We start from the raw sequence: 22,005 nt of genomic DNA, 5'->3' as shown, positions 1-22,005 counted from the left end.
TAAAAAAAACATAGTTGCAGTTAGGGCTGCTCGATTATGACAAAATTATAATCACGATTATTTTGGCTGAAATTGAGATCTCTATTATTTATCATAATTATCCAGTATTTTTAAACAACGCTGTGCGTCGTGGTGTTCTAGACTCCGTGTCGTACAATATAACCGTCTAATTCACGGTTCTGAGTTGTTTAATCCGCTTTTACCACTTATATAGGAACTATTTTACGTTGGCCTGGATGTACGTTTTATGCCAAACAACCGCTGTCAGGCTGCAGCGCGTTTCTCTCATTCACCTGTTAAAAGACGGCTGATCTGAACCAGCTGGTTAACGCGTTGCTATGGTAACACCCCATAACGGAGGGATATTACAGTGATTTAACTCGCTGAACTATGTATAGGAAAATAATGCAGCCAGTTGTCACTGACAATGGTATAAACTATGTTTAGGTGAACTTCCACAACCTACTGCAGTTATTCTACATTGACCTGCAGCCGGAGCCGACTGAGACTGGCCGCCTGGGAGTGCTTTAGGACGGGAGAGGCTCCCGCTGCTCCTTCCTTACAGTAACTGCAGAACAATATGTGCCTTCAAGTCAGTCACCAAAACACCAGAAAAGTCTCTAATAACTCCAGTAAAAGCTGCTAGATTTGTCGCTTTTAACAAAAAAAAAGTCTCCAGATTTAGTGAGAAAGTCGGCAAGTTGGCAACAGTGTCTGAATGAAAGCAAAGCGGCTGTGGGAGGAGTTTACAGCACAGCGCTGCAATGCCAGAGACGCCGCTGAAGACAGCAGGAGAGGAAACTGCAAAGAGAAAAATAATCACACCCTTTTATTTTTATGATAGTTAAAAACCCAGATTGTAATTGAGATTAAAATCCGTTTAATTGCCCAGACCTAGTTGCAGTGTCTTAAGAAGGCTAAGGCAACAGTTTGTTGAAAAGTAACGTAATCTACTAGTTGCTCCAGTCGTACATGTTGGCTTTAAACTCATATCTGCTCATCAACCTGTGACATATTTAAGACATTCTTGTCCTCGATCAGTTTATTAATGCCATGAAATGGCTAAAATGTAACTTACTTTTGCCACATTCAGTAATATGGGATGGAAATTGACGTCACTTCTGTCTTCGACTGCTACAAATGTGAAGTGAGGAGTAAAACAGCAGCTGAGACCCGTATTAAGCTGAAGTAAAACAAGCCCAATCATATGATAACAGTTCATTTACAACAGCTAAGACAGCTTTGATTGTTCTCAACTTTCTCCCAAAACCCCAAAGTTTGCAGGGATTTCTTCTTCAGGTTGTTATGTAACCTTCCCAGTTTAAATCTGTGACATGGAGGCGCTGCATGTCACCCTGCAGTTACAACATGTTGTTGAACATTTGCTGAAGTCATGCTCCGCCTTGCAAATGTAAAACCAGCAAAGCAGTGTGAACGTGCTAAAAGAAAATAAACGGTTTCTTTTTACAAGCATGTGAACATCATGGTTGTGTTGTGCTGGAGAGTAACAGCTGTTTATTCCACAGGACGATAACGAGAGCGCGTCAAACGAAGGGATCTTTGTGTCCAAGATTGTTGAGGAAGGTCCGGCAGACAAGGAGGGAGGCCTTCAGATCCACGACAGAATAGTTGAGGTATGTGATTTGATGTACTCTGAACTGCAACAACGAATGTGCCGGTGAAGACATGTGGAATAATTTGCGTTTTGGAAATCTATTCCAGTTCCTAGCATGGATAGTCGGGGCGGGAAAATCCGATTGAAAAATATATCAGGATTTTTTTGCTTCACAATTTTAAAATCCTTTTTTTTTTTTTTTTTTCAAAGAAATAAAAATAATCCATGACATTTTTGTGATTTTTATTGTTTTTATTGATCGTTTTACTGGTCTTCTTGGGCATTATAGCAGCAGAATGATGGTCTGGCTACTGTGTTGTTTTTTCCTCATTGAAATGAAGAAAAATGACGAGCAAAAAAAGTTTAATACATTTTTTTGGTTTGTTTTCAGTCTGAAAAATTCAGCAATATCGAGGAATCATAAGAATCGCAATTTAAATCTAATCGGCACCAAAAAATCTTAATTGGGATAGACCTGCAGATGACTTTTGTTTCACCATGTACTCCTACCAGTCAACAGTCAGGCAGAAGTCCTGCTAACTGAGGCATCACCACAGACGGGCCAAGACAAACCCGGCGGGAGACTGTCTGTCTTTGGTTTTGACTGAGAGCACCCCGTGTTTGCTTTCTAACTAGCAAATCCCTTCTGACAGCGCTGCCGTGAAGCATCCTCCTCTGGCTTTTAAACAGAATCTCGTGTGGACAGGGTACCTCACCCTGAGGTCAACTTTTCAACACAACATCACAAAGGTCTCTTTTATAGAAAACCCAGAATCCTGCACAATGCCTGCATTGAAATGAGAGGTTTATATGGATTACGTGTGTGCATTTCTGCACGCCACAAGATGACAAATATGGTTTGTCGCAGGCTTTATTGTCAAACCTCAGTGAAATTGCCCCAGAGCTTTTTAGCAGCACATCGCTCACAGAGATGTTTGTGTAGAGTGTTTACAAGAAAAGAGGACTCACACATCTGGACTCTGATGATCGCTCTATTCTTCCGTTTATACAGTCAAATGCTAACAAGATACAAATAGAAAAGTTGCAGTTCTCCGGCCCAAGCCGTGGTTCAAACTAAGTAATGTAGCTGGAAACACAGAAAGCTCATAAATGTGACAGATGTACAAGTGGGCCACTGGCTGATGCTAGCTACTGAGAGGTTATTCCACATGATAATAAAGGTGTGTGTTTGCACACAGTGTCTGTTTCTATGAGTGTGTGTGTCTGAACTGAGGTTGGCAAAGAGTGTAAATGGCCCACATGTTGCTGTATTTGGTTACTTGAAAAGGTTTCTCATGGAGGTTTTAATGCTTAGATAGCAGTCCTTCCCCTCTATCGACTTAAGAAAAAACAGAGCAGATTTACCTGTAAGATGATGCTGCAAGTGTTTGTCTCATTTTGTGATCTATTGTTAGTAAAGTCACGAAATGTCTCCATTGGGAGGAGACCTCCAGCTTGGAGAGGATGTGAAGAGCCTAAGGAGGTGGCGAAGCTCCATGTTTAATGTCCTTTACCTTTCACAAGGTGAGGGATTATTAGACAAACCCAACGAAATAAATCAATTCTTCGTTGAAATGGAAACATACAGACAGCTCAGAGTTGATATTCTACGTTGCTTCTTTTCATTGTTGGAGGAAACCTGATCGTGAAGATGGTTTATGTTTCATTGCCCCTTTCTTTGCTGACTGATACGAGCAAATAGTTTCATGTCATGGTTTTTCAGCCTTTAGAAAGAAGTGCAACGTCATGATACGGTTTGCAATTGTGTGGGTTGCACCTTTAACCTGAGGAGATTGGCTCTTTGAACTCTGTGGTTACCAGACGGGAATCTAAGGAAATGAATCCCAAGTGCCTAAAGGCAGTTTCGTGTTCATGTTTTGAGCTTGTGGACCTGCAACTGTGTCCCGTTGAACATTTAATGTGGGAAATTGTACATCAGACATGCAGCAGCTTTCTCATTCACCATCACGCCTCTCGGGAAGTGCGTTTTCTCAGGTATGATATCACTAACAGCTACAGTTTCACGTGTTATAAATGTATATGTAAAAGCAATTATGTTTTAAAGTTTCCCTTATTGGTGTGGTCTATTGGGAATATCGTACACTGCTGCTTTGGGCTGCAGATCAGAGCGCCGCTGACCTTGTTTTAAGAAGACCATGAAGCTGTCAGGGCTGGACATGACCAGCACATATGGCTTAAGTCAGCTGGAGTGTTTCGACAACTGTTGCAGCTCGCATCTGTGTCAGGATACATTTCACCACTTTGGCTTTGGAGTAGGGGATGCCATGTAGACTTCTGAATTGTTTTCTACCTCATTTATTAGAAGAGGTGCTGCCATTTCCTCTTCATAGAACATTGTCCCAGATGTCTTCTTCTGGACAATGACTGCATCAAGACTGCACGTCTCAAACAAGTCAGACCTTTTAAACAACGCGTTCCACTGTCCACCACAGGAGGCGCTGTGTCATGAATTACCGAAGGAGAAGATGAGAGAACCAGTAAAGAGGGATACGGGTTCATCTGTTGGTTGATGCAGAACAACTCGTGTTTCTATCAGAGTAAAAAACGGACCTGGATCAGATCCTTGTGGTCTGGGTTTATCAGGTTTCTATCAGAACTTTTACTGACTTCATCCATGTCTCCCATTCAGAGCCGCCTATCATCCCATACATGGACGTTTTGCTTGTTTACCCATAATGCACATTGTTTTGTTGTCCACTTTCTGTATTTGGTCCACTTTAGGCAGACAGAGATGTGCCTTCGCATATAGACCGAGTTTGTTTCTTTGATACAAATCTTTTTGCTTAAACTTTCACACAAATCCGTAAATAAAGTGACTTTCCCAGCGAACGGACCAGGATTCAGATGAAAAAAGCTGGCGTAGATGTAGTTATAGAAGCGTTCAAAGTCAGCAATAAGCTGCGAACAGATCATGTAAACCAAAGAGAGGTGGTATGGAAGAAGTTAGAGTCACAATGCTAAAGGAGGTGGCCAATTTGGAAATAATCAGAATCCAAAGTTTATTAATCATGAATAACTGGCGTCGCAGTACAAAGAAATTTGACTTCCAAATCAAATCAAATCAAACTTTATTTCTATAGCACTTTTCGAGCTTAAAAAAGACAATACAAAGGGATTTATCAAATAGATAAAACACAAACACACACACACATATATCCACAGTTCCCTTACACCCACCCACAACCACCCCCACCCATGCCCTATTACTCCCTATAACAGTTAAAAGGAGACAAATGGCCAGGTACATGTGCACCAGATAAGGAAACAATATTCCAGTACAACCTGACCGGAGTAGTCAGACACGATTGAACAAGCACACTTGCAAGATCAGGCAAACTGCAGCGTGGATAGACACAGAGCGAATCAAAGGAGGCTGAACTTGGGGGATAAATGGTCAAACTTTGCAAAAATAAGAGTTTCTGTTAAAACAATGAAATCTTCATCTGGTGCCAAAAAGTGAGTTTCGGTTCAAACCTTGGCAGCGCTTCATTAATGTGCTCCTCTCAACCTGCGTCAGCAGAAATACAGAAGTAGCAACACTTCACGTCACGCTTTTCCCACATTAACCACGCGCTCTTCAAACATCCAACCAATCAATGCTTCTCAGAACCCGACGAGAAGAAACTTCTGCCCGGCTGATGTGTGAAAAACACGCGGTATGAACCAGGAGCCAGGAAGAGTTGACGTCTTTTGTGGCGAACACATAGACTGTATAGAAATAGATGTACGTAGCCTCCGTGACGTCACCCGTAGGGTTCTGAAGAGCTGAATTGAAGCTCGGTGGGCGGTTCCTACCGTCGCCATCTTGGCAGCGTCATGTGCGTCGTCTCGTCCGGAAAATACAAATATGGGCAAAGAGGTGGAGCTGAGATGGGAGCTGTGAGCGTCATGGCGGATGATTGACATTGAGCGAACTCCGAGCTTTGCGTAGCTAAAAGCTAACCGAGCTAACTCGGAGATAACAGGAGCTAACCAGCTAACGGAGGTAAGTGGGCTAAAGCTAAGTCACGTTATTAACCGGCTAAAAACCGTGGTTGTTCTACGTTCTTCTGACTTGAAGACAGAGATTGGTACCTGTCAGTCAAAAGGACAAGCCCCTCAATATGCCAAACTTTGAAATTAAATTACTTTTAAACGGGCGAGTTAGAAAAAAATTCACTCCCCCCACAGTTGTCATGAAGGTAAACCTGACCTAATAAACCTAAAATGGATTTTTGAACCAGGCTGTAAACATGTTTATTTCTGCTGTAAACATGTTTATTTCTGCAGTGAAGTTGGTCTTTTTAACATGGGAGTCTATGGGGATTTGCTCTGTTTTGCAGCCCCTAGTGGATGAAGGGGGAACTGCAGTTTTATGCACTTCCGCATAGGCTTCACTTCTAACTGCCGGAGGTTGCCGCTTGGGTGAACAAGAGGAAAGTTGTGACTTGACGTGGAAAACAAAACAGGTTTACGCTTTCATACATTTTCAACGACATTGTGATGAAGTGGCTCCTAACCCTAACTCTAATCCTAATTTGCAACAAAAAGAAAACTTACCTTTCATGCTGCTTACAATAAGTGGGGTTAGCGACATTTAACTTGAAGCAAAAAGAAACAAGTTTCCTTTTTGGCAACACCTCCACCTTTTTCCATGAAAGTGGAAAGGAAAATATTGGTCCTTCTCTAACACGTGAAATTTGCTTTACAAGCCGAGCAGGCCAGTATTTTGACACCCATGCTTGAGGCACGGCACGACCCTGCTATGGGGATCAAGCACTACATAAACTGACAATCGCATTACATGCAGCCGTGAAATGCTGGTTCACCTGAGGAGGCGGACAAGCGCGGAGCTGTTTTCCTTTCTTGCAGGTCAGGTGTTAGTTCCAGTAAGTCTATATGGATGTAGCATGTACATGGTGATAGATTGCTCATCCTTCTATAACAGGCTCTTAGCAGAAGTGTGTGATGGCAGATGTTTGTCCTCTAACGGAGCTACATGCTGCGATGAATCCGCTCATGAATGCTTCCTTGTTCAGGCGTTTTTTTTCTCATGAGGTCATGAGCTGCGTTTGCTTTTGCTCTCCCCTCCACAGAATAATCATAACACTGGTCAGGTTAGCATGGAGATTTAATACATGCCTTCTAATTCAGTCTAGTGTGAGTGTCTGATGAATTGGTTTATTTAAATGAAAATTTAATTCAATTCAACTTTATTTATATAGCGTCAAATCACGGCAATGCCATCTCAAGACGCTTTACAGACAGAGGGGAAAACATGATGAAAGCCAATTCATAACAGCCTATATAAGGAAACCAACAGATTGAGTTGAGTCCAACTCAATCTCCCATCCTGAGCAAGCACACTGGCAACAGTGGGAAGGAAAAAACTCCCTTTTAACAGGAAGGAAACCTCCGGCAGAACCCGGCTCAGGACAGGCAGCCATCTGCCTCTGCTGTGTGGGGGGAAGAGGACAGAAAGACAACAGACAACAGGAACTGCTACTCTCGGCCAGGGAGACCTGCTGAGACAGGAGACATACATGTTAATGATGCAACACTGTTATGGGGGGGGGGTAAAAGAAAGAGATAAAGAGAAAGAAGCTCAGTGTATCAGGAAATGTCCCTCAGCAGTCTAAACCTATAGCAGCATAACTAAGGGATGCTAACCATCCCTAGCTATAGGACTTATCAAAGACTATCAAAAAGATAAGTCTTCAGCCTAGTCTTAAAGGTGGGGAGGGTGTCTGCTTCCCTAACACTAACTGGGAGCTTATTCCATAAGAGAGGGGCCTGATAACCAAAGGCTCTGCCTCCTGGTCAACTTTGTATGTACATGTTGACCATGTACATACAATCTCTCTCTTTTTTTAAATTGTTTTTTCCACATCCAGTCATGTTTGAACCTCTTCGCTTGGGCAATATGACTAATCCAGAGTCCCAGTTGCAGAATGGCCGTGCCTGAGCGTTCAGGGTGAAGAGGATGTTTTCTGTCTGGCCTTCTGGGAAAAGGGGAGGAGAACCGAGCTGCTCTTGTAAATGTTGCCTTATAAACCCTCAGCAAACTCTCTGAGGTCACGGAGGTTAAACTGCAACAACTACTTAAATTTTTATTGTTGTTTTTATTTTTAATTTTGAGCAAATAGTGTGAAGATGCAGAACGGCAAGTAGCTGCACAGCCGAGTCACGACACGCTAAAACTAGAATTATACACAGATGCCAGGAAAGAAGTCAGACACAAAAAACTGCTTCCTTTTTTCAGTTATCTCAGAACAACAAGCAGTTTAATGCACATGTGTAAAACCACACATAAATATTCATATTTATACACTGATACCACAGGTAACAATGGTTTTCAAATACCTCCAATGGTAATGGGAATACCACAAGGGTAAGTAACTATCTCTGCATTGTAACCAGACGTTCTGTTTATAAAGGGATTTAAAACGGTAAACGCTTCAGTTCAAGCACCAGACTTTTACACGCATACACACACACACACACACACACACACACACAGAAACGGCTGGTCTCTATGAGAAACAAAAAGCTTTGAATGTTAACAGGAAAGAAGTAATGGAAAGCTTTTAACAAATACTGTAAGTTTAAAGATCTTGCTTTTTTTAATGATTTTTTTTTAAGAAAGCGGCATGTATGTTCAGGACACCCAGCCTTGCTTTTTTGTGGTAAAATTACTCACAGTATTGCATTATTTAATTATTGCCCCATACTTCTACACAGTAGGTGAGGTATTTAATAATTAAAAAACAAGATAAGATATGTATGTATGTGAGAGAAAATGAATATGTTTAAGTCTGTTAATTGTAGCATTAATGAAGTAACACTGAGACAGGGCACTCTTTGAGGGGGGGCAAGCCAGCAGGAATGTGTCCCTGCTTAGACAATGTTTACACAAATACATACATTGGATGTCAGTTGAATTGAAAAATGGCGATAAGAAGGATTAATAAACTAAACACAATGTGTCGACACTGGACCAAACAATAATATTTATTTCCTTTGTAACAAGCTGCAGACTGTTGGCTGCAGACAGCAGGAGGAACAACTACATTTACAGTGTCTGCGGAGCAAGCTGCTGTAGTTATAACTAGTTTATAAGCAATCACATAAACTGTAATCAAGGTTTGGGTGTAAAATGTCTCACACATAATGTCTTCATCCTGTCTCTTACCTGAGATCTCTCCAGCCAGTAAAAGTCAGTCTGATGTTGACTATTGTCTTGTGTCTTTTGCTTCCTCCGATAATGACCTCGTAGGTCTGTTTGCTAAATGCGCCACAGTGCGCGTTGAAAGCAGCTGATGTGTCGACGTCTGGTTGCTGGCATCGGAAGTAAAACAGCTGTCGCGTGGAAGATAATGTGTGAAGTCTGTGTTCTTAGGCTTGGAATGCTGAAGGGCAGTGATGTCTCCAGGAATGTGCATAATGAATGTCAGCGCGCCATCAAAACGAGCAGTTTTTAAGGTTGAAAACTTCTGCAGTTGTGCTTCAAACATCTTAAAATACCAGAGCAGAGACAGAATAAAAACCATTCAGCTAGCACTTAGCAGGGATTGACTTCAATCTGAACATTTTCATTGGTTTCATTGGGAAGTCATTGGTTGGATTGCTCTGCTAACCTACTAGCTAGTGTACATAAATATGTGAATCTACTCTGATAGGTGGAAATATTTACCTTTTCACGCTATTACGTCACAGACTAAAACAGCTAACAGTTTAGCTGGGGGGGGGGGGGGGGTACATTGATGTCTGATCAAATGGTTTCACAGCTCTGTAAATTTCATATGTATGTACAATATTTCTTTATTGGAAATAAGATGTACGTTGTGCCGTGTGGTTATTCTACACTGCGACGGCTGCTTCTTATTTTCTAGCTGCTTTTGGTTAAAACAGAGCAGGATGTGTAGAATAAAAGAAGAAGCTGGTTGGAGGTCAGATGAACATTCAGGGTTTTTTCATCTGTGCCCAGTCGCTTTTAGAACAGCTGCCTCATACCAAGCTTTAAAGGTATGATCCTTAGCATGTGATTGGTTGCGTTCCCTGCCCATCAAACTAAAGTCCCGCCCTCCCCCGCTGAGCTGGGGTCAGGTAGCCTTTTTTATTTTTACCACCAGGTTAAATAACTAAAACTGTTTTTATTAGCGTGATAACTTGCTGGTCTGTGTTGGAGGGGGGGGTCAGAAAACATGCAGGTCCGTCAGCGCTTCTTTCTTTTTGTTGGAATTAGAAGCAAAATTAGATGTTCATTGTTCAATTTGTCAACATGTTGCAAAACAGTATTCCAACGTGATTCAGTAATGTTTTACTTGTTGAATGGAAATGCACCGATGGATCCTGCTTTCTTTTGCATTATGATGGAACTTAACGATCAATGTTCTGTCCTGACATGCATGTGGCCGGCCACCAGTTTGGAAAACATCATTTCTGTTAAATATTAGCGGAATTTTCCACATCAAATTGTTACTAGCAAGTTGTCACAGCACATGGTATACATAACAGGACATGTGCCAAAAGTTCCCCAGGCGTTATTTCTGATGTAGAGGGCTGCAGGGAACAGACACAGGAGTTATTCCCCTAAGGGGAGTCACATGTTGTTTGGTATTTTGAGTCAAGAAACAGACCTTTGTCAAGACCTTTATTGGATTTTGGCCCCTGAGCATGCAGCGTGTTTATTCCTCAGATGGGAAAGCTGAATCTAGCAGTGCTCTTTACTGCCCCAGGACAGGATGAATCCACCCGGGGCCTAAGTGGGCCAATCCTAGCAGTGAGCCACATTCTTGTGCCCCGTGGTCCAGCTGAGGAAGGAGCAGGACATTAAATCAAATCTAACTTTAAAGAGTCCATAATCAGCTTCTGGTGGTAGCCACTACTCTATCCAGAGCAGCTTTTACGAAATGAGGACAAGCACATCTTTGTTTTCCACTGCTCCGAATGTGTGTGTGTGTGTGTAGGGGGGGGGGGGGGGGGGGGGGGGGTTAAGATGTGGCGTCGTCTCAGTGGAGATGGTGTGATGTGAAGCCCAGCCAGAAAGCTGCTTTTGTCTGTTTTCCTATTTATTGTGTTTTCCACTCTCTTTAAACAGCTCGTGTCCTGAAGGGCGAGCCGTCGCCTGATGATTTTCGTGGAGACATGCAGTCTGGGCGTACTGTAAGCGTGTTTGCTCTGCTCCAGCACCGTCCCAGCTGGCTCCCTGTTCGCTGGAGCTACTGGGTCAATTTGTGGCTCCAACAAGGTTTAAAACAGACAGGTATAATTAGGACCAATTTTCCTGCCAATCAATCACCGGCTAGTGGACAAGAATCCGCTCTATTGCTGCTTCTCATGTCAGCCCCTGACCCCGAAGCACAGACTGCCCACCGACTCCTAATTAACTACCCTCAATTAAACCCTAATAGGCTGATTAACAGAGTCTGAGTTGTGCTGTAATGGCCCGTCGTTTCCTCCCTGTGCTCCTCTAAAATGCATCTTGGCTTGAGCATCTTAATCACCACCAACTCTCTCTCTCTCTCTCTCTCTCCTCTTTGAGCAGCAGGATATGGATTATATAAACATTCCCATGTATAATCTGTTTAACATTTTCATAAAAGTATCACGATAAGAACCTCAGAAATAATTCTGCGTTCAGTGTAAACACTAAGGTTTCCTTGTTGGAGGCACAAATCACTGTGATTACATCATGGAAAAATGAGAAAACAGCCTTGAACTTTTGGAAAATTTCCTATTTTTGAAAAGGTTTTAGGTGGTAAATCAGCTTGTAGTTATGCAGCGCTTCCAGTGAGCTTGACTTAGGGCTGGGTGATTAATCGATTTAATTGATTAATTCGAATTTGCTGTTGATGATGATTTATTTTTATGAAAATTGGGATTTTTTTTTTTTTTTTTGCCCCGCCATCACCTTTTTGGCTTCTGTAGCTTATAGTAACGTCAGCGTACTCCCGCTGGTTTCCCACAAAAGCGCATAAACACAACAACATGGCAGCAAGCAACGTACAACAAGTGTTCCCTCTGTGTTTCCATTACATTTTTTGCTAAATAAAAACTATATTTGTAAGTTTCGACAAACAACAGTTGTGATTTGCGGGTGTTTCCATTGAACAATGTGTAGTACATTAGCATCACGTTTCGTGAAATCTAATTTCTCTCGTGAGATTTTACAAACATTGCAGTTCATGCAAAGTGGGGACGTAACGTTATTTCAGGGTTTTCTACTTGCTACGGAGAATTTGTTTCAGATTTTTTAAAGATTTTCTCCCTCACTTTCTTTTCTAAAACTCGGAAGTTCGCTGTTTTTTATTCCACACCGCGCCATCTTTACAGGGAATTAACTGGTCACGACCCCCACGTCACGTCTGGGGACACGTAGACGCATAAAAAGTGTCTCATTACACTTTTGCGACATGCTTCTATATTTGCATGTCTGAAAAACCATGTCGAGATCATAAAAACTTTAGCCACATTTGAGACTTTTTTTTTTAAAATGTAGGTGTTTCCATGAGCGGGTTTTTATGGCGATATTTAGGTTTTTGTGCAGTTTTATGTGGAATGGAAACGTAGTGTTTTCAGTTTTTCAGTCAAAAATCGATTAAAATCGGAAATCAGATTTGGTTTAAAAAAATCTGAGAGTTTATTCTTCGGCCATATCGCCCAGCCCTAGCTTGACGACTCACCACATGATGCGTTTATCCATTCACACACTTATACTCCCATACTCTGATAGACACACTGATGGCTACAGGGTTTAGTGTCTTGCCGCCTGGAAACAAACCGACCTTTTGGCTGAAAGATGACTCCTCTTCCTCCTGAGCTGCAGACGCCCCAACTCATCTTTTAAAGGTTGAGTATGTAAGATTTTCAATATTTCAAAATAAATTAACTAATAAAATAACTGCAATCATAATTAGATCGTTTTTTTTAACATGTAGATTCCAGTCTGTCCATATTTGATGTGTTATTAAATTACAAGTTTAATTAATGACAAATGACAAAAAGCACTTTTTTTTTTACTGGTAGGAAAACATTCAAGAAGGGTCTTTGTCATTAATTAAACTTGTAATTTAATAACACATCAAATATGGACAGACTGGAACCTACATGTTTTAAAAAAAACTATAATTATGATTGTAGTTATTTTTTAGTTAACTTTTTTTTAAAATATTGAAAATCTTACATACTCCACCTTTAAACTCTGGAGATGAGCTCAGAGTCAAGCTCTCAGAAGAAGTTAAAGCTTAGCGCACAGGTTGGTAGGATGATGTTTTATCAAACATCTAATATTTTAAGGAAATGTAAGTTTGAAAACTGAACCTTTCCTACCTGCTTCTTCTGCTACTTCACTGTAGCAATAAATTCAACCGTGTGCTGTGTTCATTTTAGACAAGAGGACGTGTACCCCAAGATTTTATGGTCCCCCAGATAAATTTTGAAGCCATCAGGACCATGAGAGGCTGATTGTTTGTCTGGTTAGCTAAATCTTACGAGACGTGTGGCTCATGCAAAGTTGCCACATAGTGTTATTTCAGGGTTTTCTACTTTTCCACAGCTTTTTGAAGCCCTTCTCCCTCATTTCTGTTTCTAATTCATTGCATAACTCTGCAGTTAGCTGTTGTTTGATCCATACCGTGCCATCTTTACCGGAAATGAAGGGGTCATATGACTTCCTTGCAGTCACAGCTATGTCACATAGCTGAAGTGTTCCCGTTACACTTTTGAGATATATTTCTATATTGAAATGTCTGAAAAACCACCTCATGAGAGCGTAAACCTTTTTAGCGACATACAAGAGGTTTTTTTTTCCAAATGTAGGTGTTTCTATTTGCGATTTTTTTTATTGTGAAGTTTAGGTTTTGCACATTTCTAATGGAAACTCAACTTTTAATCTGTTAACAAACCATAAAACTCCTTGATGCTGAAAGACCATGGTTCAATGTACACATCATTCCTTCATCTTGTGCTCTATTTTCCCTGTCACAGCACTAAAAATAGCACAAAATGTCAGTATTTGAGATGATCACAGTGGGAATCTCACAAGGGAACGCAACCTAAATAGGAAACAGTGGCAAAGGCATAAAACGGTCCGCTTAACGAAAGCGATGACAGTTTTCACCACATTCGGCCTCTATTGTGTAGACCACAGTTAAAGATGTTGTGTTACTGCATTTAAGAAGCTGTAAATCTTTCTGCAGAACAGCCAGAAATCTCAAGGATTTATTTCACTTTTTTTGCCTCAGCTTTAGGAACAAAGAGTAGGAATAACTTACGACAGTTAAACACGTCAGCAGGGAAGCTGTCAAATAAAGCGAGTCTTCAGCAGAAGGCTTCAACAGAGGGAGTTTATTCTACTTAGAGCTGATAGAAAGAAGCCTCACAGCAAACATAAGAAACAAGCTGGAAGTGGTGAGTAGGGAAGCACCCCACGGCGGGAAATGATTTAAGTGAAGAAACAAGCTGCCTATTTAGGAATAAATCACAAGATGTTGACTTACAGTTTTGTTCAAGGTTTGATTTGAAACATTTTGTTGGAGATTGTTTCTCCTTCGACACAACTGGATTCCCATGAGACTCTTTAATAAGCACCTCCAACGAGTTGATGACACACGCAGGGACTTTCCTGTTTTATTCCACTTATTCCACGTCTTGCTCGTTGGCAGCAGAAGCTCTGACACGTGGAGTTGTTTCTATGGAAATTACTATATGCTGACAGTAATGTCAGCATGGTTTGTGTGGCACTCTGTGATCCAGCGTCACTCTTACAGCAGATTACAGGCTATATTTTACCCATCCATCACTATGCTGGAGTTTGCCGGTCTTCCTCTCATACGGAACCACTACAGTTGTGCTGTGAGTGATGATGAAGTTCATTTCTTTTCCCACACTAGAATCAACTCGCTGTTACTGATGTACATCAGAACATAAAAACATCAACATGCATAACAGCGCAGGGTCCTGAGTTAGAGCAAATGGCTGCATCGGATAGTTTTAAGGACTCCCTGATGGTTGTGGAGTGTGGGAAGCTCCTGGTAGGACAACACAGAACCGATGTAAGGATTCATTCCTCTTAATTCTGCTTTGGTTTTTAGAGGCTGTTGCCAATATTTTACCAATTTCTACCAATTTCTTTTTTAAAGTAAGACCTAAAACAGACTCCTTAAATGGCTGCAGTTCCTGCTGTTTGTGCACAAAACGAGAGGAAGTCCCCTCCTGTAGATGGAAACTATGGCAGAGATTTCTGGGGTCCTGAATAAATTATTTTAGCATGAATTCCATCGACTTTCCCTCAGGAGTATGGAGATCGTTTGTGTTTTTGGGCCGCAGGAACCTTTGTTTCTGCTGTTCCTTTTTCATTCGGTCTTTTCTTTTTCTGAAAAACCTTTCCAGCATGAGAAGAACCTTTTGTGATGTAATTCTCTGTTGTTTGGTCAAGATGGCTGAAGATGGCTCCATGTGTGCATGGAGATGTTGAACCAGCAGTGGCCCAAAAAAGGAGCCTTGGGGAACCCCACAGGTCATTTCAGTTCACTCAGATTTATAGTTACCCATAGACAAAAAGTAGTCCCTGTCCTTTGAATAGAGTTCAAATCATTGAATTGCAGTGCCATCGAATCCAACCCAGTTTTTCAGCTGGTCTAGTCGGATGTGACAGTCAACCGTATGAAATGCATCACTAAGATCCAGTAGTTCAAGGACGGACATGTTACTGTTATCTGTGCTCCAGCAGATGTCATTTAAGACCTGATCTAGACAGTCCGAGTGCTTTGGTGTGGTTGAAAATCTGACTGAACAGTGATCAAAACAGTCATTCTATAATCCTACTAAGACAGGGGAGGTGTGATGTCAGCCTGCAGCTGCTCACGAGTGACAAGTTTAAGATTTTCTTCTTCAGTAGTGGCTTGATGACAGCTTTTTTTAATATCATAAGCAGTGTGGTGTATTTGCCATTCTGGCCCTCTGAGCAGGTCTAAACCTAATTGGTGCTGTGACCTTGTCGGACTCTGCTGCCAGCAGATGTTGGGTTCATTTCTCCAGGCTCCATTAGGACCAAACACATGCACTGCATAGAATTTATATCACTGCACCTCCTGTAAGTGACAGATGTTCACCAATATCTGGACTAATTGGAATATATCAACAAGCATTTACTTGAAAAAACAATTGCACATTTACTTTGACTTGGTTATAACGCTTCCTTTCAGCTTTACCTCTCACTGGGAAATGGTGTTGGCTTGTAGTCGTGTCCCAGTTTGGTGTGTTGCATTAACCGTGATGGGACGAACAGTGGTGGGTAGCATGGCATCCCCTTTCAGACTGTTTTCCTTCCTCTGTCAACTAATCTTGACAACACAACCTGCTTTAGAGTCTCAGTTGGTCCCACCAGAGAGTCCAACGCCCCGAGCTGCTGCCTTTTCTCATGCAAATGTGTGCAAATAGGAAACATTGTTCATAAGCGTGGATGTTACACACATTGCTCTGGCTTTCCACTTGTACCAAGAGAGATGTTACCTCTGTCCCATTCAGGACTTCCTCTGTCCTCTTGGCAAGCAGCCTGGGGGAATGGTTGGAAAAGGCTCGCTGAACAGGCTTTTAATGGACGTTGTCATGCAGGGAAGTACAGTATGCTCCTTCCTTTACTCCCCTTTGTCTGAGAAAACACAGGTGCACACTTTTCTGAACTTTTATTCCACCTGTGCATCAGCAGCTACGAAAACCGCATGTTCATTGTGCCTGAAATGAAAAAAAAAAGCTTTTCTCTCTTAAATATTTCAGGGTTTGAGCCGAAAAGAGCGCATTTCACTACAGAGCATACCATAGAGTATTCAGGCCCCATCTGTGAATAGCTGGAATCCAAAAACATTCATAACTTGCTTCTGTTTGACGCCGATCCTTCCAGGTCAGGATTTCATTAAAACACATTAAAACACCTTGTATCTGGGGTTAGAAAGGTTGTATCCACAAAACTCCGCTGGATTTTGACACATGATAGCACTCCAGCGGAAAAAGTCTCTGGCAGGTTCAGAAGAAGCCCGGGACCACCGGCTGAGAGCACAGAGCCCCATGCCAAGGCCAACGCCAAGGTGTCAATAAGGTACTTTTACTCCAAGCTTACAGAGCGCTGCTTTGATTAGAGCCTCAGCGAGTATATGTAGTTTTTAATCAGAGAGGAATGCTTGCAGAGGTAAAGGGAAGCCATTTTGTCTGTATCTTTAAGCTTTTCCCTCCTTCCTCCCCCCATATTCTAACCAAGCAGCGGCATTGTTGATGTGTGCAGGTGGTAAAGGGTATAGCCCTGAGTCATGGTTCCAATCAAACATAGAAGAAAATGTTTCCCTCTTTGCCATTTTTCTGAAAACAGCAAAGCAGAAAGTCTGACCAAGCAAAGGACAAGAGGAGTAATTTGTTGTCTAACGTCTCCAGCGTGATGCCTGTCTCGGCTCGACAGCAGGCCTTTGTAAGCCAGTTTGATGCTCCTAGTTATTTAATGTTCACCATGAACCCTGCTGCCTCAAGCTTGCTTTCAAATAGAGGGAATTAAATCTATTGTCCCTACATTTTTTGCTTCGTCGTCCTCTCTGACAGTTCGGCCGAGAATAAAAGGAGGCAGGTAGAAGGTGGTCCAAGGAAAGTTGCTTTTCTTCTGTTTTTACTCGGGACCTCATGCAGAACATGAGCGCGATCATTCATTCATTCATTTTCTGAAACGTTTGCTATCACGTGGCATAAAACGCAAAAGGAAGGTTTTTGGTCAAATAGCATATTGTTGTGTCCCTTTCTACCGAATGTTGGGATAATTTACTGTTAGCGTTGGTGTTGATCCTCCAAGCGCCAGTCGGCCACCATCACCCCAACGCAGATTTACAGCAGATACCTATTTGTCTCATGTTGTCATATCACATGGCCTCATCAGGCCTTCTTCTGCCAGGACATGCAATGTTGTTGATAAAGAAACTAACATGGAAAGTACGGGAGTGCAGGATTCCAGCGACCTGAAGCAGGACTGATGCAGATAAATGAAGTGGGTCAGAAGGAAGGGCTTCTGAGATTCTGCCTTGTTAAAGTTGAATCAAGCCTAATTTTTATATTATTGAGCTCACAGCAACAAGTGTAAAATCATTTCTTTAATATGTCTGAGAGAATAGAGTCTCTTTTAACCCCTGTGCCCCCCCCCCCCCCCCCCCCCCCCCCCCCCCCCCCCCCCCCCCCCCCCCCACCCCCCCCCCCCCCCCCCCCACTGTGCAGCCAGGCTATATCAGGCCAGCAGCTGCTGTCCCTCAGCAGAGGCATGCTGACTGCCGGGCTCGGCTTCCACACACCGGATCTTACACAAGGCCCTTTATTTTTGGGCTTATGACTTAGAAAAACCACACAACCCCAGCTCTTCTGTCCTAGAAGAAATCTAAAGGTTTATTTATGTTAGTCAGAAACCTGGAAGCCGTGCTTACGTGCTAGTGTTTGTCTGCACGGCGGAGCTGCTCTCTTCGGCTGCAGACTTCTCAGGTAAAGGCCGTGCGTTGCGCTCCACACCTCAAATACCTTGAAGTGGAGCCAAAGAACTGTTAACCGTCTCGCAGCTGTCCCTTGGCCCGTCAAGACGAGGTCTTTATCAGATTTTCTCTTGTCTTTTTGGAGAGGTTGAGCTGGTGCTGTTTGAAGTGCACAGTTGCAGCTGAGTCTGTTTAGAGCGCGGAGTCTTGCGCAACATGCGGTGAACATCAGCGGGACGGCCACACAGGACAAAACCTCCACGACGTCACGCTTCCTCTGCCCAGATTCAGCTGTCCGCTCTTTAACTCCACGGTTTCTGCATCCTCAGACATTATCAGTGTGTGCTTAAAGCAGCTGCATGTGCGGTTGCATTGTGAAGGTAAAAACTGAAAGCCTCTCTGTCTCATCTGGACCTCCTCCCAGACCCGGACCTCCAAGTGGTCTGCTCGTTCTTGCAGACAAACCACAAAGACAAACTCTCATGCTCTGCTTGCCTCGGAGAAGCACTCCACATCCTGAAGGAAACATGTCCAGAACTCTCACTTTTCAAACTATAATTAGGAAATGTTCGTGGCCAACCCCCCCTCCGGTTTCAGGTAAGCGGGTCAGAAAGCGAAGTGGTTCCAGACTCTTAATGTCTGTTGCAGCAAGAAGACAGAGCTCTGTGATTATTTTTGCACAAAGGTCCAAATAAACCCGGCGAAGGTCGCGACCTCCCTGATCTGAACCACTTGTGACCTTTGCTAAAAGATTTAACCTCGCAGATGATTTAGCTTCAGCGACGATACACACTTTTCTCTTTTCCAGACTCTTTCTCCTGCAGCGAAAGGCGCTGCCAGAAACCTTCTTTATTCATTCCCCGGTTTATTTACCCTGCCTCATTTTGTCAGGCAGTCATCAGGCTGGTTTTTACACAAATACACACATCTGTACTCCAGCCCACCTTTTGAAGGCTGCCTTAAAATGTGTCCAGACAGACGGCCGACTTATAGGTCTTCCAATTTTCAAATAAGAACCAAGGATGTTTGGGTTTCCTCCTGCTGCGCTGAACTAGAGGATATCGGCAAAAGACGTGTAACATGTTCATCTGAAGACAGACGTTTGAAAAATGTGATGATTTGGAGAAATTGGTGATTCATGGAATGAAAAGAGTCAGCGCCTCCGAGACATGTTGTCTCTGCCCGGCAGACCCTGGAAAAGCCTGTCAGTAGTTCTGTTAGCTGCAGTTTCGTCAGGGTCAGGAGCTGTGATCTAACGTCTCTTTTATCTGTGACCTTCCCCTGACTGGACCTGCAGAAGCTCCGAGCCGGGTGGTCAGTCGTACGTTTGGCCCCTACCCTCAACGTGACTGTTTTGTTTCTCGCCAGTGGCAGTGACAGAAGTCGAAGTCCTGATGAGGAACGAATGGATGTGAGGGCTCCAGGCCCCAGGATCCTCTTCCCGTTCTGAGTGCTGTTTGTCAGCGTGACAACGCGTGGAACGCCTTTAAATCAGTCATTTAACAAGATCATGTGCTGCTTCTAACCTAATATCTGACAAACAACTTGGCAGTTTTCTTTTTTTACCCTCCTCTCACAATCCAGTTATTTAGCCTTAGCTGTTCTGAGAAAAACACCCCAAAATGTGGCTTCACAGGATCAGGGAAACTTCACCTTTTGTGTTGAGGAGAGCATACCAACACCGTGAAGTCAAGGGGCTGTAAAGCGACCACCGCTGCTAGAGGTATGGCAACGGCTTAAATGTAAGATCTCACGGCGAGTTTTTATCCCTGGAAACGCTGTTTACAGACTAAAAGAAGAGATTAACTCCACTCTTCAAGTGTTTTCTCAGATGTTTTCCCTCTCATTTGTCTGGCAGTAAAAACAAAATCCCCGTCGTCCGTGATTGGCTGTGGTGGTCGTGTCTCTCCCGTCCCGTCTCAGCCTCTCTCCGCTGTGTGTTGCAGTCCTGAATTAAATTACACGATGCAGAAACTCTGGGGGGCCAGACTGGAGGCTCCACTCTCTCAGCGGTGAGAGCCAGTCAAATAACTCTCCCGGTTTGAGGACTCTGTGCCATCGTGTTGAAATGACAAGGAGCTGCTTTTGACTTTGAACTCTCTCTCTGCCTCAGCCTGCAGTGTTTTCTCAGATGGTTCTCTCCTCATCTTGACTACACATTTATTCTCCTCCAACCTCTGATTAATCACGTATGACTCTCTGAGGAAAAAATGCAACTCGGTGGTTTTGATGCTTCATTTCTTGTCAGCGGATCCAAATATGGTCTGTTTACGGCTAAATATGAAGCCTGGACTTCATGAGGGACAGTGAGTGTTATCCCTCTGCAGCAAATTGGGGGGGGGGTTTGCAAATTGCAAATGATTTTGTTATCGTCATATATTCAAATTGGGTCCCGAGAGCCATAATTTCATAATCAGCGATAATTACTCAACATAAAGCAAACCGGGGCCTCTGGGTTGCACTTGTTCAGGCGCATGATGGTTAAAAAATACCCTGCGGTTCAGCGTGTTGCTTCTAACACCTCAGTTTCTTCTCAAAAACTGCAATTTTTTACTCATCATGGGGAAAGGAAAGTTGGAAATACGTCTCCTCCCGTGTGCTGCATATCCTTTAGGTCAGTAATCCTCGACCCAACTGGAGTGCCACCCTCCCCGGCTTGCTGTGGTGGCCGTTCAACAAGCTTTCACAGCTGGCTGAGCTGTTTGTCTGCTCCTCCACATTAGAGAGGAAAAAGTAAAACTTCTCTTCCACAAGAGCAGGAATCATCCAGCTGGAACGGGAAGAGGAACGCACCCACAAACACATGATCCGCTTCAGTCTGTTCACTCAGCAAAGCTTTTTACTCACTTAAATCTGCTCTCGTCCTCATTCTGATGCTGGGTTTGAACTTCAGCAAGTCGTCTTCAACATGACCACATGCAGGGCCGGATTAAACATGCAGAGGCCCCCTGGGCCCAGAGTGACCCACAGGCCCCCCTTCCCCAGCACAACATTGAAAATTGTGAATGATACCCTGTGAAATGACATTTCTTACATCTTTCAGCCAGTAGTACTAATAGTAATACACTTGACACTGTGGTGTAACTATCTGGCTCTTATGTACATTTAGCCTTTTTTTTTTTATTAGTTATCGGCTCCCATGTCTGAAACATATGATTTAAAAACTTTAAAAATATATTTGTTTTCTTAAACTGCTGATGTCTGCCTTACATGGGCCCCATAATCCGGCCTTGACATGATTGGCTGGTTAGATGTTTGGGTTAACAAGCATTTGAACAGGTGTGCATAATAAGTGAGTGTTCAGTCAAATGAGTTTCTCCAAAGCATGTCCCGACTTACTTTAAACCATGGAGTCTGTATGCTTTCATCAAAACAGAGGCAGAATCTCCACGTCAGGCTTAATGTAATCTGACTACATCATATCACTGAAGTGGAAATAATGGGACAAAACAACCAGGCTTGTAGGATGTGTTGTTTTACAACACACAGCTACATGGACAGTAGGGAAAGCAGTGCAGATGACGTGAAGGAGCTGCTTTGAAGAGTCTGCCGTGCTGCATGGTGCACATAAATACTTCTTTCATCCGTTTCATACGTTAAAAAATCAGAGTGATGCTTTTACTGGAGCCGGACTGCAGGGTTGGAACCTAACCCTGACCCTCCAGATGGCTGTTTTTTCAGGAGGAACAACAGCTTCTGTTCAGGTGCAACATTTCCGCTGTGAAAGATTTGTTAAAACGCAAGTTGTACACGGAGTGTGACATGACCGGCTTGTTAAGTCTTCACAAAGATTGCATTGCGGTTTCTGAATGGAGCTTTGTGTACTGTAAAACAAGAAGGCACAAAGGAAAAGATGGTCTCTGTCTGATCACCGTGGAGAGGGCTTGAGAAAACATT

At 42.9% G+C, this 22,005-nt stretch overlaps 1 protein-coding gene across 1 annotated transcript in view; it reads left to right on the top strand.

The window, feature by feature from the left end:
- Positions 1-22,005, top strand: part of pdzrn3b (PDZ domain containing RING finger 3b) — a 102,122-nt gene that overhangs the window by 13,345 nt on the left and 66,772 nt on the right. Inside the window, exon 3 of the mRNA XM_079241841.1 lies at positions 1,527-1,634. Within this exon, the coding sequence (XP_079097967.1) occupies positions 1,527-1,634 (108 nt within the window). The remainder of the gene's footprint in view (positions 1-1,526; positions 1,635-22,005) is intronic.

The sequence above is a fragment of the Telmatherina bonti genome (genome assembly GCF_933228915.1).
Source record: "Telmatherina bonti genome assembly, chromosome: 6".
NCBI classification, from domain to species: domain Eukaryota; kingdom Metazoa; phylum Chordata; class Actinopteri; order Atheriniformes; family Telmatherinidae; genus Telmatherina; species Telmatherina bonti.
The sequence above is the reverse complement of the archived record's forward strand: the minus strand, read 5'-3'. Positions and strand labels throughout refer to the sequence as shown.